This window comes from Peromyscus leucopus, chromosome 5 (assembly GCF_004664715.2).
Source record: "Peromyscus leucopus breed LL Stock chromosome 5, UCI_PerLeu_2.1, whole genome shotgun sequence".
NCBI lineage: Eukaryota > Metazoa > Chordata > Mammalia > Rodentia > Cricetidae > Peromyscus > Peromyscus leucopus.
In genome coordinates, this window is record NC_051067.1 from 86,619,416 (window position 1) to 86,633,221 (window position 13,806).

General features: G+C 51.6%; 1 protein-coding gene across 1 annotated transcript in view; it reads right to left on the reverse strand.

Annotated features, from left to right (window-relative positions):
- The window catches only part of Cngb1 (cyclic nucleotide gated channel subunit beta 1), a 63,058-nt gene extending 49,471 nt beyond the window's left edge, over window positions 1-13,587 (reverse strand). The window contains exons 1-11 of the mRNA XM_037206474.1: window positions 13,375-13,587; window positions 9,364-9,439; window positions 9,024-9,090; window positions 8,201-8,309; window positions 8,045-8,087; window positions 7,352-7,397; window positions 5,978-6,053; window positions 5,285-5,324; window positions 4,733-4,880; window positions 3,007-3,082; window positions 1,745-1,781 (exon numbers count right to left, since the gene is read on the reverse strand). Coding sequence (XP_037062369.1) covers window positions 1,745-1,781; window positions 3,007-3,082; window positions 4,733-4,880; window positions 5,285-5,324; window positions 5,978-6,053; window positions 7,352-7,397; window positions 8,045-8,087; window positions 8,201-8,309; window positions 9,024-9,090; window positions 9,364-9,439; window positions 13,375-13,587 — 931 coding nt within the window. The remainder of the gene's footprint in view (window positions 1-1,744; window positions 1,782-3,006; window positions 3,083-4,732; window positions 4,881-5,284; window positions 5,325-5,977; window positions 6,054-7,351; window positions 7,398-8,044; window positions 8,088-8,200; window positions 8,310-9,023; window positions 9,091-9,363; window positions 9,440-13,374) is intronic.
- Between the last annotated feature and the right edge of the window lie 219 nt (window positions 13,588-13,806).

Below are 13,806 nucleotides of genomic sequence, written 5' to 3' on the forward strand. Positions count from 1 at the left end.
ACAATTCTGTCTCAAAATCAATCTAAATAAAGACATCTAGGGACCACTGGGACTTCAGGATCCCTGGCCAATTCCTCCATCCTATAACCCCAGTACCACAGGCATTGTATTCAACTCGCCTCTCTTTAGTACTTAAGTACTCCAGGGTTGTGGGGTATATTTGCAATTCCAACAATCAGGAGGCTGAGGCAGGAGGATGGAGAGCTGGAGGCCAGCCTGGAACATACAGCAAGACTCTGTCTAAAAAAAAAAAATAAAACCCACAGGCCTCTTTCAGACTTGTCCTAAGAATATCATGCAGTTGCAGATTTGAGGTGCAAAGTCACACTCTTTAATGTCAATTACAATGTCACAATTGGTGATGGTCCTTGACTCTCGGAGAGAGAACCAAGGCAGACCTTGGGAGAATCACTTGTAGGGAAACAGGGTCCTGAGACAGTGTAGATTGTACCAGGTGCCCCGGTGTGAGCATGCTCAGACATTGAACATTGAGGTATAAATAGGGCTCTCCATAGTCTCCCACCAGGAAGTCCTTCTTGCTCTTGCTCTGGTCAGGGTGCTATCCCCTGGCCAAGAGCCCCAAGAGCAAGCTCTGGGGTTTCACATAATGACTCGGGTTTCCTCCATCCTGTCTAGGGTTCACTAGTCAAGGAGGGTGGAGATTAGCAGTCACTGCCCCCTAAAGGGTCTTCTCTTGAAGCATCCTTCTGTCCTTCATCCATCCATCCGTTTGTCCATGGGCTCCCCAGGTCCCCTTCTCCCTTGTTTCAGAGACCTCCAGCTGCTGTCACCCCTGAAACAAAGGAGGCGACAGAAATGTGGGCACCTGAGTGGACAGATAGAGGATGTATGGATAGATGGACAGATGGATGGATGGATGGATGGATAGGTGGATGGGTATTTGAGTGGCCAAGCGGAGGATGGATGGATGGATGGGCATCTGAGTGGCCAAGCCGAGGATAGATGGGTGGATGGATGGATGGGTGGGTGGATGGATGGATGGATGGATGGGTATTTGAGTGGCCAAGCGGAGGATGGATGGATGGATGGATGGATGGATGGATGGATGGATGGATGGGCATCTGAGTGGCCAAGCCGAGGATAGATGGGTGGATGGATGGATGGGTGGATGGTTGGATGGGTGGATAGATGGATGGGTGGATGGATGGATGGATGGATGATGGATGGATGGATGGATGGGTGGGTGGGTGGATGGGTGGATGGATAAATGAATAAATGAATGTCCATCTACCACCTGTACTAAATTACCCACTTCCAGTAGTGCTGCCCCTGCCTGTCTCCTGCCTGACCTCACCCTTCTGTCTTTCAGTGATGTTGCCACATACCTTCCAACTCATCACAGGGAAGGAATCCTAACTCAAGGGCTCTGGAGTCCCAAGAATCTGTTTCCCAAGAACATCCCATCCCTCACTGCTTTCCCAACCTAGACTCTGCTTAGCTGAACCCACATGCCCAGCTTCCAGAGTCCAGTCCCCAGTTCTGGGTAATTGCCAAGAGGGAAGGGTGTGGACTTGGCTTCACAGTTGTTTTCCTGATAGAGACTAGAAGCCAAAGAGGAAAAGCTCCAGCCGGCAGCTCCACCACTGCTATCCAGAGACACTGAGCGGGAGCGGGCTCTCTCAGTTCCAGGTTAAGAGATCCTAGCTGTGCCTCAAACTCAGGCCTAAGTAGATCAGGCGGCTCTCCCTGGAGTGAACAAGGGGCCCATGAGTGTGATACTTACTGGTCTGCACTTCACACGTCCCAGGGCAGCCAGGCTCCTGCATGGAGAGAAAAGAGTCGACCTGCCAAGGCTGCTTCACCTGCCTCTCTCCGGTGACTCTATGAAACGGCCATCTTCTCCTTCCAATACCTGGAGGTCTTCTCCCTACTATACCTGCTTCCCCTGCTGCCATGGTCCCTAGGGTCCTCGGTCATGGCAACATCTTCATTAGCTAATGGTTCCTGCCCTTTATGTGTTTGGAAATCTCTGAGGCCAGTTCTCTCTGCACCTCATGCATACCCTTCTGCATGATGAAGGGTATGAAACACTAGCCTGGTGTTCAGTACCTTCTCCTCAGCCTCCCTCAGCACTGAGCCGGCTGGGAGGGGAGAAGTGTGCAGACCTAGATGTGGACCCAGGGTGTCCGGCTCTTGGCACACCTCCCATTAAACAAAGAAGAAAGTCCTTGCTAGCCCTAGAGCCAGTGAGGGAAGAATAGGGTACTTGGCTCTGTGAGACAAGGTAGCGTGCCCTGAAACAACCTGAGCAAGGTGCCTGCTCAGAAGTGCTGGGCTAGGACCTTAAGGGCCCCAGAGGCCTGGGACCAGTCCAGGCCACCACTCTCTGGCTTTACTTTTAAAGCTCTTTCCTTTTTTTTTCACAAGGCTTGGGTGGTAACAGAACTGTTCACCTACTTATTACGGGGGATAAAGTAAGGTTCTCAGAGGACCAGGGCCAATGTCACACAGCCACTTCCCAGTTCTAAGTGCTTCTATGGAGGTGTGACTCGTCCCCCAGAAAGGAGAATCAGGCCCTAGCCTCTTGATGAAGAAAAGAAAGAGGTGAGCAAGGCCCTGGTTCTGCATCACCCATGTTGGGCCCTGAGCTGCCAGGAATGCTCACGGAGCCTGTGGGCTTCCTGGGAACGTCACTTCTTCCTGGAGCACTCCTGGTCTCTGAATCTCTGTACATTCTTGGGGGTCACTTCCACTAGCAAGCCTTCCTTGGCGCTCCAGGAGACCCCAACTCTGAGCTCCACCACCCCCGGAGAAGTCCTTAGACCGTCAGCTCCTGACAGGTAGACCGCTACCATGGCTACAGTGCCCGAGCAAATGTGGGCACCCAGGCAGGCTTCAAGGCTGAGTTGCCACTGGTGGCTCCCTTCTTGCTGTGGCCCCATTCCCCGGGGACCCGTGCCAACCATCCAACCCTTATCTGAGCTCCCAAGACCCCTCCTTCCCCACCACCCGGCCAGGGCCTCTCCTGCCTGGCTGCCCACTCACCGGCTCTGCGGCTTTCCCATGGAGCACGGGCTGTGGCAGGGCCATCTCCAGCCTGTGTAGAAGCCACTCAATCAGCCTGTAGTGGAAAGAGGAGCTGAATCCAGGCGGGAAGAGTCAGGGTGGGGAATCGGGGCAGCACAAGGCTGCCAGGAGGCAGGTCGTGTCAGAAGCCAGCCCCTGGTCTCTAACCCTGGAGGCCCCTTCCTCCCCTCCCCATCCCTCCCCCCCCCCCCCCCCCCCCCGGCAGTCCTAGCAGGGAGCTCAGCTCAGCCCTTCAGCTCACTTCAGATAGGCGTTTCCAGTCTCTCTCACACCCCAGCGCATGAGCACTGGGCCGCACCCAACCGGATCTTAGAAGCATGTAGCCTTATAAAGTCCACACATTTGCTCCTGGTAACCAAGTAGGGCGTGTACAAGGTTTTTGATGGCAGGAAAAGTGTAAAACAGGTCTAAGCGCTCTTGTTCGGTTAAATAAATGGAGCGCTATATAGTTCTTTGCAGTGATTGATGGAGTGAAGTTGACTGGTGTATAAAACCACCTCTGAGAGACTTCTTCAAAAAGTGTGTGTGTGTGTGTGTGTGTGTGTGTGTGTGTACATGCGCGTGCATGTTTCTTGTGCATGTGGTTTACGCACATGAACAGGTGTGTAAGTCTGTGCAATGGGGCAGAGACCAGAGAAGGGTGGCAGGTACCCTCCTCTATCATTCCTGCTTGTTCCTTTGAGGCAGAGTCTCTCCCTAAACCAGAGACAGGATCTCTCCACAAACCTGACCAAGGTCTCTTCATAAACCTGAGGCAAAGTCTTTGCCTAAACTGAGAGTTTAAGTTTTCTCAGCTTGGGTGGCAGCCAGCAAGCAATCCCCCTGTCTCCATCCTCTGTCTCAGTGCTGGGGTTGGTTACAGTCCTGCACAGGACCATGCTCACTTTTACATGGGTGCTGGGATCTGTATTCTGGTGCTCATACTCATGAGTGAGCTAGCACAGTATGAGGAGTGAGCTTGCCCGGCATGAGGAGTGAGCTTGCCCGGCATGAGGAGTGAGCTTGCCCAGCATGAGCAGTGAGCTTGCCCAGCATGAGGAGTGAGCTTGCCCAGCATGAGCAGTGAGCTTGCCCAGCATGAGCAGTGAGCTTGCCCAGCATGAGGAGTGAGCTTGCCCAGCATGAGCAGTGAGCTTGCCCAGCATGAGCAGTGAGCTTGCCCAGCATGAGCAGTGAGCTTGCCCAGCATGAGCAGTGAGCTTGCCCAGCATGAGCAGTGAGCTTGCCCAGCATGAGCAGTGAGCTTGCCCAGCAAGCACTCTTAACCAATGAGCCAGTTCTCCAGACCCTAGGGAACTTATTTTCTTAAGTGAAAAAAAAAAAAAAAAGGAAGATGTAAAAAAATATTTGCAATTTACTTTTGATAGGGGTGTGTGTGTGTGTGTGTGTGTGTGTGTGTGTGTGTGTGTGTGTGGTGTGTGTTGCTTGTTTTGAGATAAGATCTGACCATAGAGTCCAAGCTGGCTTTGAACTTATGATCCTCCTGCCTCAGCTTCCTGAGTTTACAGGTGGGCCCTTGGTTTATGTTTAAAGGAAAAGTACACTCCCCAGCCTGGCTGATGAGGTTTGCCTGGGGAGTCTGAGTTTTCTCCCAAGCGCATGTTTTAACTTTCTAACTAGTGTTGGGCTGGAGCCAAGCCCTGAGCCTGCTCCCTCTGGGAGGTGTGGCCTTTAGGGAGCTCACCTGACAGGGTCCCCAGGTGGTGGCAGGGAAGAGACCTGGAAGCCAGGCTGGGTCTCTGCAGCTGGTTCCGCCTCCGGCTCCAGGGTTTCAGGATTAGGCTGGGAGGGAATCTCTGTGGGCTCTGTCTCCATCGGGGGTTCTGGAGGATCTGAGGGTAGGAGAGCCAGCACTAAAGACCCCATAACAGGGTTTCGTCCAATCCCTCCCGGGTATAAAGGACCAGATGTGGAGACTTGACATGGCTTGGTGAAGAGCCCCTTGGGGACCACCCTAACACCAGTCAGGACGGGAAAGGGACCTATCCAAGCTTGTGAAGTCCAGCTGACTCTAGCCACTGGAGTCCCAGGTCTGACTAACGTGGGGTTTCCGGTCTTAGCAAGGACTGGACTGTCCCCTTGCCTGGCTGAGCGCTAAGGCTTCCCTGAGACCACATACATACATACACACACACACACACACACACACACACACACACACACACACACACACACTCAGGTTCCCCTGGAGCCCAGCCTGTGACTACTTAGGAAGCCCCTCCCAGCTCCTCTGTACCTGGATCCAAGACAACAGCCTCCGGTTCAGCACTCCAGGCCTGGATGACAGAGAGGTGGGTCATGGTTAAAGTCAGCCCTGCTCATACCTCACATTGATGAGCTGGGCCCTGGGCCCATGTGGTCACACATGTGTGCATGGTGCTGGTGGTGGGACTATGATGGTTAATCTCCTCTGTTAACTTGATTCAGGACCATCTAGGAGACACACCTCTGGACAGGCCTTTTAGGGAGTTTCCAAAGAGGTTCAACTCAGCAAGAAAGACCTACTCTGAAAGTGGGTGGCACCATGCCATGGATTGGGGTCCCAGACTCAATAAAAAGATTTAAGAGAGAGACAGACAGACCCACTAGCACTCATTTCTGTCTGCTTCATGACTGCAGATGCCGTGGTTCCCCACAGCACCACGGTAGATGGCACCCACTTTAAACCGTGAGCTAACATAAACTCTTTAAGCATCTTTTTTCAGGAATTTTGTTTCATCACTAAGAAACGTAATTAATACAGTGGCTCCATCTTGCTCCTAAATGTCCCCAGGCCCTGGTCGGTCACTCCTCCCATGGAAGACACTCCAAGGAAAAGATCCACTCTCCAGTGGATGTTGGGGGTTGGCCATGGCCTGCTGGAGTGGGTAGCTGCCTGGGCCTCAACCCTCCCTGCTGGTCAGCTGCCCACCCCCAGCTCATCACTTACCTCGGAGGGTTTCGGGGGCTGAGGCAGCACTTTCTCCAGATTCTGCTCAAGCCACCTGAGCAGCCACAGGCTGGGCCTGCAGAAGGGTCAGAGATCAGCAAGTGAGTGGCCTGAAAAAGGGCCATCCGAGCTACCTTACTGCCCACTGGGGTCTAGGCCTGGCCAGCCTTCTACACCAGGAGCAGGAGCCAGCAGTCTAAGGAATGAATGAGTGAAGAGGTGGATGGAAGGAGACGGTTGGAACGGAAGACATGAGTCTGGGTTTCTTGAAGAAATCACAAAGTGGTCCTTCAGGCTGACATTGGGGACATGACAACCTGAATAGTAACTGGCAATGGGTACTAATTAAGGACTTTATATAAAATCCTAGGTTTCTAGCCTTGGGCTTTATTTTGTACTTATTTTTTGTTTGGTTTGCTTTTGAGACAGAGTCTTGCTACAAAGCCCCAACTGGGTTCAAATTCATGACTCCCCAACCTCAGCCTCCCTGGTTCTGGAGTTACTGGTTACAGGTGTGTGCCCGTGTATCCAGATTGGTTTGTGGCTTTTCACACAGGAGGCTCTACAGTTACCCCAGGCAGAGGTGGCTGAGAGTGGGCAGGGGCCCTCCCTGGGCAGGCTCCCCAATGTGTCATTGTCCCCATCTGGCCTGACACCCCCACTGATAAGGCAGCTAGCTTCCTTTGAGAAGTCCTAAACTTTGAGACTGAGACAACCAGGGTAGCACATTCCCTGTGGGGGTCCAAGTCCTGCCTCCAGGGGCCACACAGGCCCCACCCCCCAGACGTCTGTCTGCACAGAGCTTATCCATACTCCCTTTCCTTCTCAGAGGCGGCCCCGCACAGAGGCTCCAGCAAGCAGTGGAAAACATGGACAGCGTGGGGATTACAGCACCCCATGCTACAGATAAGAAAAGTAGGGGTGAAAAGAGGGAAGAGACTGGGCGGTGGTGGCGCACGCCTTTAATCCCAGCACTCGGGAGGCAGAGGCAGGCGGATCTCTGTGAGTTCAAGGCCAGCCTGGTCTACAGAGCAAGTTTCAGGACAGCCAGGGCTACACAGAGAAAGCCTGTCTCAAACTCCACCCCCAGCAAGAGAGAGAGAGAGAGAGAGAGAGAGAGAGAGAGAGAGAGAGAGAGAGAGAAGAAGAAGAAGGAGGAGGAGGAGGAGGAGGAGGAGGAGGAGAAGAAGAAGAAGAAGAAGAAGGGTTCGAGGAGGAAGGAGAAGAAGGAAGAAGAAAGAGAGAAGAGAGGGAAGAAACATGCTTCAGGTCCCGTGGGAGGTGGCAGTAGCCCCTGCCCGGAACCCCAGGCCTCCCCCTGCACACCCCTGGGCCCACTACAGACGACAGCGGCACTAGCTAACAAAGACTTACTCAGTATCTTGAGCCCCGGAAGCATCATCTGAACCATCTGCAGACCCTACAGAGTCAGGAAATAAAGGACAGGGAGGCAGGATGAGGAAAGATTGCCCAGTGGGTACAAGACTGCACTTAGAGATTGTCAGAGGTCCTGGCTGCGCAGAGGCGGGGACAGACAGCAGCTGACCACTGCACATCCCCAGATCTACAGAAGAGACAAAATGTTTTCACCCGGAGGAAATGAGAATTGTCTGAGGACAGACATAGGTGGGTTTAATCGGATTACAAAAGCAGGTGGGGAACAAAACATCACCAGTAGCCCTTAAAACACACTGTTATGTTTTATGTATCAGTTAAAAAAGTAAATTGACAAATTAAAGAATATTCATGAAGTCAATGGAGAAGGAAGAGGGAAGGAAGGAAAATGATAAAGGGAGTAGAGACAGAGGGAAAGAGGAGAAAGCAAGCAGAGAGGAAGACGGGGGGGGGGGGGCAGGGGGGAGCAAGCATAATATTATCAAGAGCAAACACTTGCCTGGAACCCCAGGCCAGCCTGAAGCAGCACTAAGACCACTCAAATCAGGCCACTCAGGGCCAGTGGCTGGGCCACTCCCACGGACCACGCAAATTCTCCCCACTTCCGGGCCCATTCCGGTCTCCTCTTAGACTCTCCCACCCTTGGAAAGCCGTCCTGCTTTTTGGTCTCACCTGGTTCCCCAGCGCCACCGGGTCCCAGAATCTGTGCTCCAGCCTGACGAGACAGACAGACAGACAGACATGACAGGGAGTCCAAGGAGCAGCTTCCCTGGCCCCACAACCCTCCACCGACCCTTCCTCCACCCGCAGGTCACCCTGCCCTTGTACCTGATCTGGGTCTCCCACTCCGGCGGCCAGGTTCTTGCCGCTGCAGACAGGCTGTGGCACAACCTTCTCCATGTGCTTCCAGAACCAGGTCAGGAGCCAGGCGCGGGGGCTGCCAAGGGACAGGGATACCCGTCCACTGTCAATCCCCACGCCGTCAGAGTGGCAGTCCACAGATCCCAAAGGACTTGACATGAATCGAGCCTGTCTCCCCGTGGTGAGTCTTTCCAACCTCACTCCCTCTCTGGACAACACAGGGTACCCTCCAGGCCCTCGCCAAGGAGGTGAGGGAGACCTTTGGAACCTGCCCTCTGGGTGCTCCATCCACACAGCCCAGCCAGCCTCTCTCTCTACCCCAGTTAGCTCGCCCCTGCCAGCATTCATGTTTGGTACTCTAAAAGGACTCCCCTTAGAATATCTCTGAAGGCAGAGGCCGAGACTGATCTGTTCGAGTGAGGATCCTGGGTTCCTGCCTTTCATCAGCCCCAGCCCAAGATGTGCTTTGGTCCGAACTCTATGGACTAAAATGGCTAAGCACCAGGAACACTGACTTCCCAGGGAAACCAGCCGCTCCAGCTGCTGTCTGAAGTTATCCCAGCACTGATACCATTCTGGCCCCCCGATATTACCATGGCCTGCCCTCTCTTGACCATGATTCCCATTATGCTCGGAGCACCCCCACCCCAGCCTCCATGAAAGTTCCCCATAACCGTGCCCTGATGCTCTGGGCCTCTACTGAATGGCCGCGGACCTCATTCACAGCTATCCCCTCCACACCAGTGGCTCCCTGCAGGGGCAGTTGGGAGAGGAGAGGGTGATATGGTACCTGTTCACCTTGGCAACAGCAACCTCGGCCTGAAGGGTAGGCTGAGGAGGGTCAGTTTCCTGGGCCTCTGGCAAAAAAAAAAAGAATGTCCCATATTTCAAATGCGGACCCCAGAGAGGCCCATTTCTCCCTTGCTAGGGAAATCAAGTCAGAGGCAGGGCAGAAGGAGGCCACCAAGGGGTTAGAGGTGAGCTTCTCAGCTCAGCTCCGCTGAAAAGGCTCCAGGAGCCACACCAAGCTTCCCTGAGCCTCCACTTCATCATCTGTGAAGTGGGCTGCTGCTGGGCTCTGAGAGGAGACCCGGGGCCCCTGCCCAGTCAGCCTGGGTCCCAGCACTCACCTTGAAGGCTAGGGCCAGCCTCAGCTACGCCCTCCCCTTCCATTGGCTCCTCCCCTTCCATTGGCTCCTCGGGTGGCTGTGGGGTTCAAACAGGACCGGTAAGCCTTGTTGAGGCTGCCTGTACAGAAAGGGCAGCCTCTGGCTCACCCTAGGGACCTGCAGCCCCCAAAGTTCAGTGACTCATTTCAGGGTCATCTGTGTAAGTCCTGCCGGACTCACCCTCCACCCAGGGCCCTTCCTTCCTCCACCAAGGGAGGGGGGGAGTCTGCACCCAGGCTGTTCCACTTCCGTGGCCTGAGAAGAGGGAGGAGCCGAAGGACAGACTTGGAGAACAGAGGTGCTCCTCTGTCAGGCCTCTTCCTCCTGGTGCCCCAAATTCCCTTCCTGCCTCTGCAGTTTGCCTCCTCCTGTTCCTGCAGCCTCCTCTACGCCTGCACACTGTGTGCAAGAACAGACAGCCGTGCATGGCATCCATGAAGACATCCACAGGTGTACACCAGTCCCTGGGCCTGGAGGACAGTGGGCAGAGAAGAGGCAGGTTTCCAGGCCTCTGGAAAAGAGTCCCACACGTCAGATCTGGTCTCCCAAGAGGCCCATTTTTCCCTGAGGTCACATTTATGTCTATGTACACATAGATGTGGTCATGCATATCACACTGTTACGCTTACAGCAGTGATACGTATGTATGCAAACATGTATAAAACAAGTGCATTCATACAAATACACTTGTATCTACTTGCATATATATGTGTCAGCAATACAACTATGTTCATATACACACATGTAGACATGTCAGTGTATATACACATGAACACATGTGCATACAGATACATTTGCATATGTATAAAGACAGGAATTTGCATATACATATGCATGTATATGCTCAGACACATAAACAGGCATTTGCACAATTATGCAAGCAGGTCTATAAGCATGTATATGTACACATACACATATACAAATATATACATATCTAAAATATACACAAGTATACATGTCGCATATAAAATATGTATGTAGCCGGGCGGTGGTGGTGCACGCCTTTAATCCCAGCACTCGGGAGGCAGAGGCAGGCGGATCTCTGTGAATTCGAGGCCAGCCTGGGCTACCAAGTGAGTTCCAGGAAAGGCGCAAAGCTACATAGAGAAACCCTGTCTCGAAAAACCAAAAAAAAGTATGTATACAGAGATGTGCAAATGTAAGAACAGACACATATACACACAAACACATAAGCTCATACTCAGAAACATACACATACACATGGAATCATGTGCACACAAAAAAACACATATGCATGCATATGCATACAAATATACACCCATATGCGTGCATACCCAAATTTGAAATACTCATGTGTGCTCACAGTATACCATCATGAATATACCATATGCTCGTACACATGTACACACATACACACCCTGTAGCCGGTTCCTAAACACACTCTGCACTAGCCCACACACAGCCTTTCTTCTTCCAGGAATACCTTGCCTCTGTATCTCCCCAGTTAAAACTCCCCCATCAGGCTCCGTGTCTAAACACACGACACCAGCCTCCAACTCTGGAGGTTAAATGACCCTTGCTTGTGAGTTCCCGTAAGTTCCAAGAGCAGTACTGGAGCTCAGTCCCTTACTCTCTCTGTCTCCTGCAGAAGGAGCTGATGGGCACTTGACTAACGACTCCCAAGGACAATGCCTGGTTGATTCCTCTTTATGCCTTTTGCTCTAAGCACAGGATCTAGCATCAATTAGAAGCTAAATGAAGTCTGCTTAATTAAGCTGCTAAATTAGTTGTCGTCAGGCCCCTGAAGGAATGAGATGTTGAACGGGCAAGTTTTTGATATGCTTGAAGGAACATGCTAGAAAAATGTTCCTCAGTATGTGGTGCATGGACCAGCGCCAGCGCAAACTGCTAACCGACCCGTGTTGATCGAACAGTTTGGATTAAAAACTAAGGGTTGGTGAGATGGTTTTGTGGGTGAAGGTGCATGCTGTCCACCCCGAGGACATGTCCCACATGAAAGTTGTACTCTGACTCTGTGCATGCATACACAATAAATAGATGAAATACACTTTTAAAAATCTGTGTCATGTCCCAAAGTGCATGTACTCAGTGGAATACTAACCTTGTTTAAAATTAGATAGTTAGTTAGTTATTGGTTTTTGAGACAGGATTTCTCTGTGTAGCCCTGGCTGTCCTGGAACTCACTTTATAGACCAGGCTGGCCTCAAACTCACAGAGATCCACCTGCCTCTGCCTCCCAAGTGCTGGGATTAATGGCATGCATCACCACTACTCAGCTCTTTTGTTTTTTTAAGTTATTTATTTATTTATTTTTAAAAGATTTATTCATTTATTATGCATACAGTGTTCTGCCTGCACGTATGCCTGCAGGCCAGAAAAGGGAACCAGATCTCATTGTAGATGGTTGTGAGCCACCATGTGGTTGCTGGGAATTGAACTCAGGACCTCTGGAAGAGCAACCAGTGCTCTTAATCTCTGAGTCATCTCTCCAGCCCCCTTAAGTTATTTATTTTTTAAGATAATATAATTACTACACTTCTCCCTTCTCTTCCTTCCTCCAACCCCTTCCATAAATCCCTTCTTTCTCTTTTTCAAATTCATGGCCTCTTTATTCATTAATTTTTGTTATATACACAGCATGTATACATATATATTCCTAAATACATAAATGCAATCAGTCTGTAAATGGTACTTGTATGTATGTTTTCAGGGCTGGCCATTTGGTATCGGAGAACCAGTTGAAGGCTCTTCGTTGGGGGAGGCTATTTCTCCTGCTTTCAGAATGCCTTAGTTGCCTGTAGTTCTTGTGTAGGATTAAAGCCTCCTAGGCTTCCCCTCCCCACCCCTGCCCACTCTAACATGTCTATTGTTGTTATCCTTAGATCACTAATGTTAAAAGACACTTGGAAAATGAAATACTGTTTAAGGAGCTAGAGAGGTAGTTCAGTGGTTAAGAATACTTGCTGCTTGCCGAGGACTCATGACCCAGCTCCCCTGTCAGGCTCACTGCTATTCTTGGGGAATCTGATGCCCTCTTCTGGCCTCTGTGGTCACTGCACTCATGAGCGCAGACACACACACACACACACACACACACACACACACACACACAATTATACATAATATTTAAAATAAATCTTTAAAAATATTGTTTTTTAAAACCTATATTAATTTCCTCCTTCCTGAATTGAGAAAATCTTCCTACAAAATAATCATCAACTGAAGGAAGTAATGTGCTTCTAGTCTGGAGACATTTCTGAATCTCCTCATGGACTGGTAATAAATGAATCATGGACCAGAGTCTAGAGTGTCTCTCTCTGCTCTAACCTCCAGAGGCTGACAAATATGGCCACAGGACATTTATAGCCTATTGCTTGCTTTTGTAAATAGAGAGTGCATGTACCACGTACATGTTTAGAGGACAACCTTGGGTATCAGTCCTTGCCTCCCACCTTGTTTTGAGACAGGGTCGCTTCACGGCTTTTTCAATGTGTTAGACAGGCTAGCTGGCCCATGGGCTCCCAGGGATTCTCCTCTCTGCTCCCAGCTCCCTGGAGAAGTGCTGGGGTTATGGACGTTTATACGACTGCACCCAGATTTTACCTAGGTCCTGGGGATTTGAACTCAGGTCCTTGTGCTTGCATGGTAAATGCTTTGCCCTCTGAGCCATCTCTCCCGACTCATAAATAAAGTTTGTCGGCACACAGCCGATGCCCATGTGTGACACATTCCGCACAGCTGTGCTCACGCTGTAGCTGGTGGGGCTGAGCCACCGAGAGCGATGGCATGGCCCTGTACACAGCCGGTTTCACCTTTTCCAGAGACCACCTTGAGCAGGCCTGAGTGGCCGCATTCAGATGGGCACCGAGCCACTGACCATATTTCCCGCTGGTTCCCACTTTCTTGAGAAAGCCCATGGAGATCAGGTGGCCCCGGCTGTGAGTCCCTGAACAGCAAGACCAGCCTGCCCTCCTCACCCTCTCCCCTCACCAGGGTCTGGACCTCTGGCACAGTCTCTTCAGGGGCTGCTTCAGGTTCTGGCTCTGGGTCTGGCTGAGGTTCTGGCTCCAGCTGGGGCTCTGGCTCAGGTTCTGGTTTTGCCTTAGGCTCCAGCTCTGGTTCTGGCAGTGGTTCTGCTCCCTCCTCGGTCTTCTGAGGGGTCCCCGGAGGCTGAGGCAGCACCTTCTGGACCCAGCCCAACATCCTAACACCTGTAATGGAGAGAGTCTTTAAGGGCACCGGAATGCTCACAGGCACGCTCCTCATCATGGCCATGTTGTGGGCTGCATATGCCCTTTACCACACCTCATCTTTAAAAATATTCCTGCAGCAGGGCTGGAGAGATGGTGTCATGGCTAAGAGCACCAGCTGCTCTTCCAGAGGACCAGTATTTAGTTCCCAGTGCAGTAGCTACACAGCAAG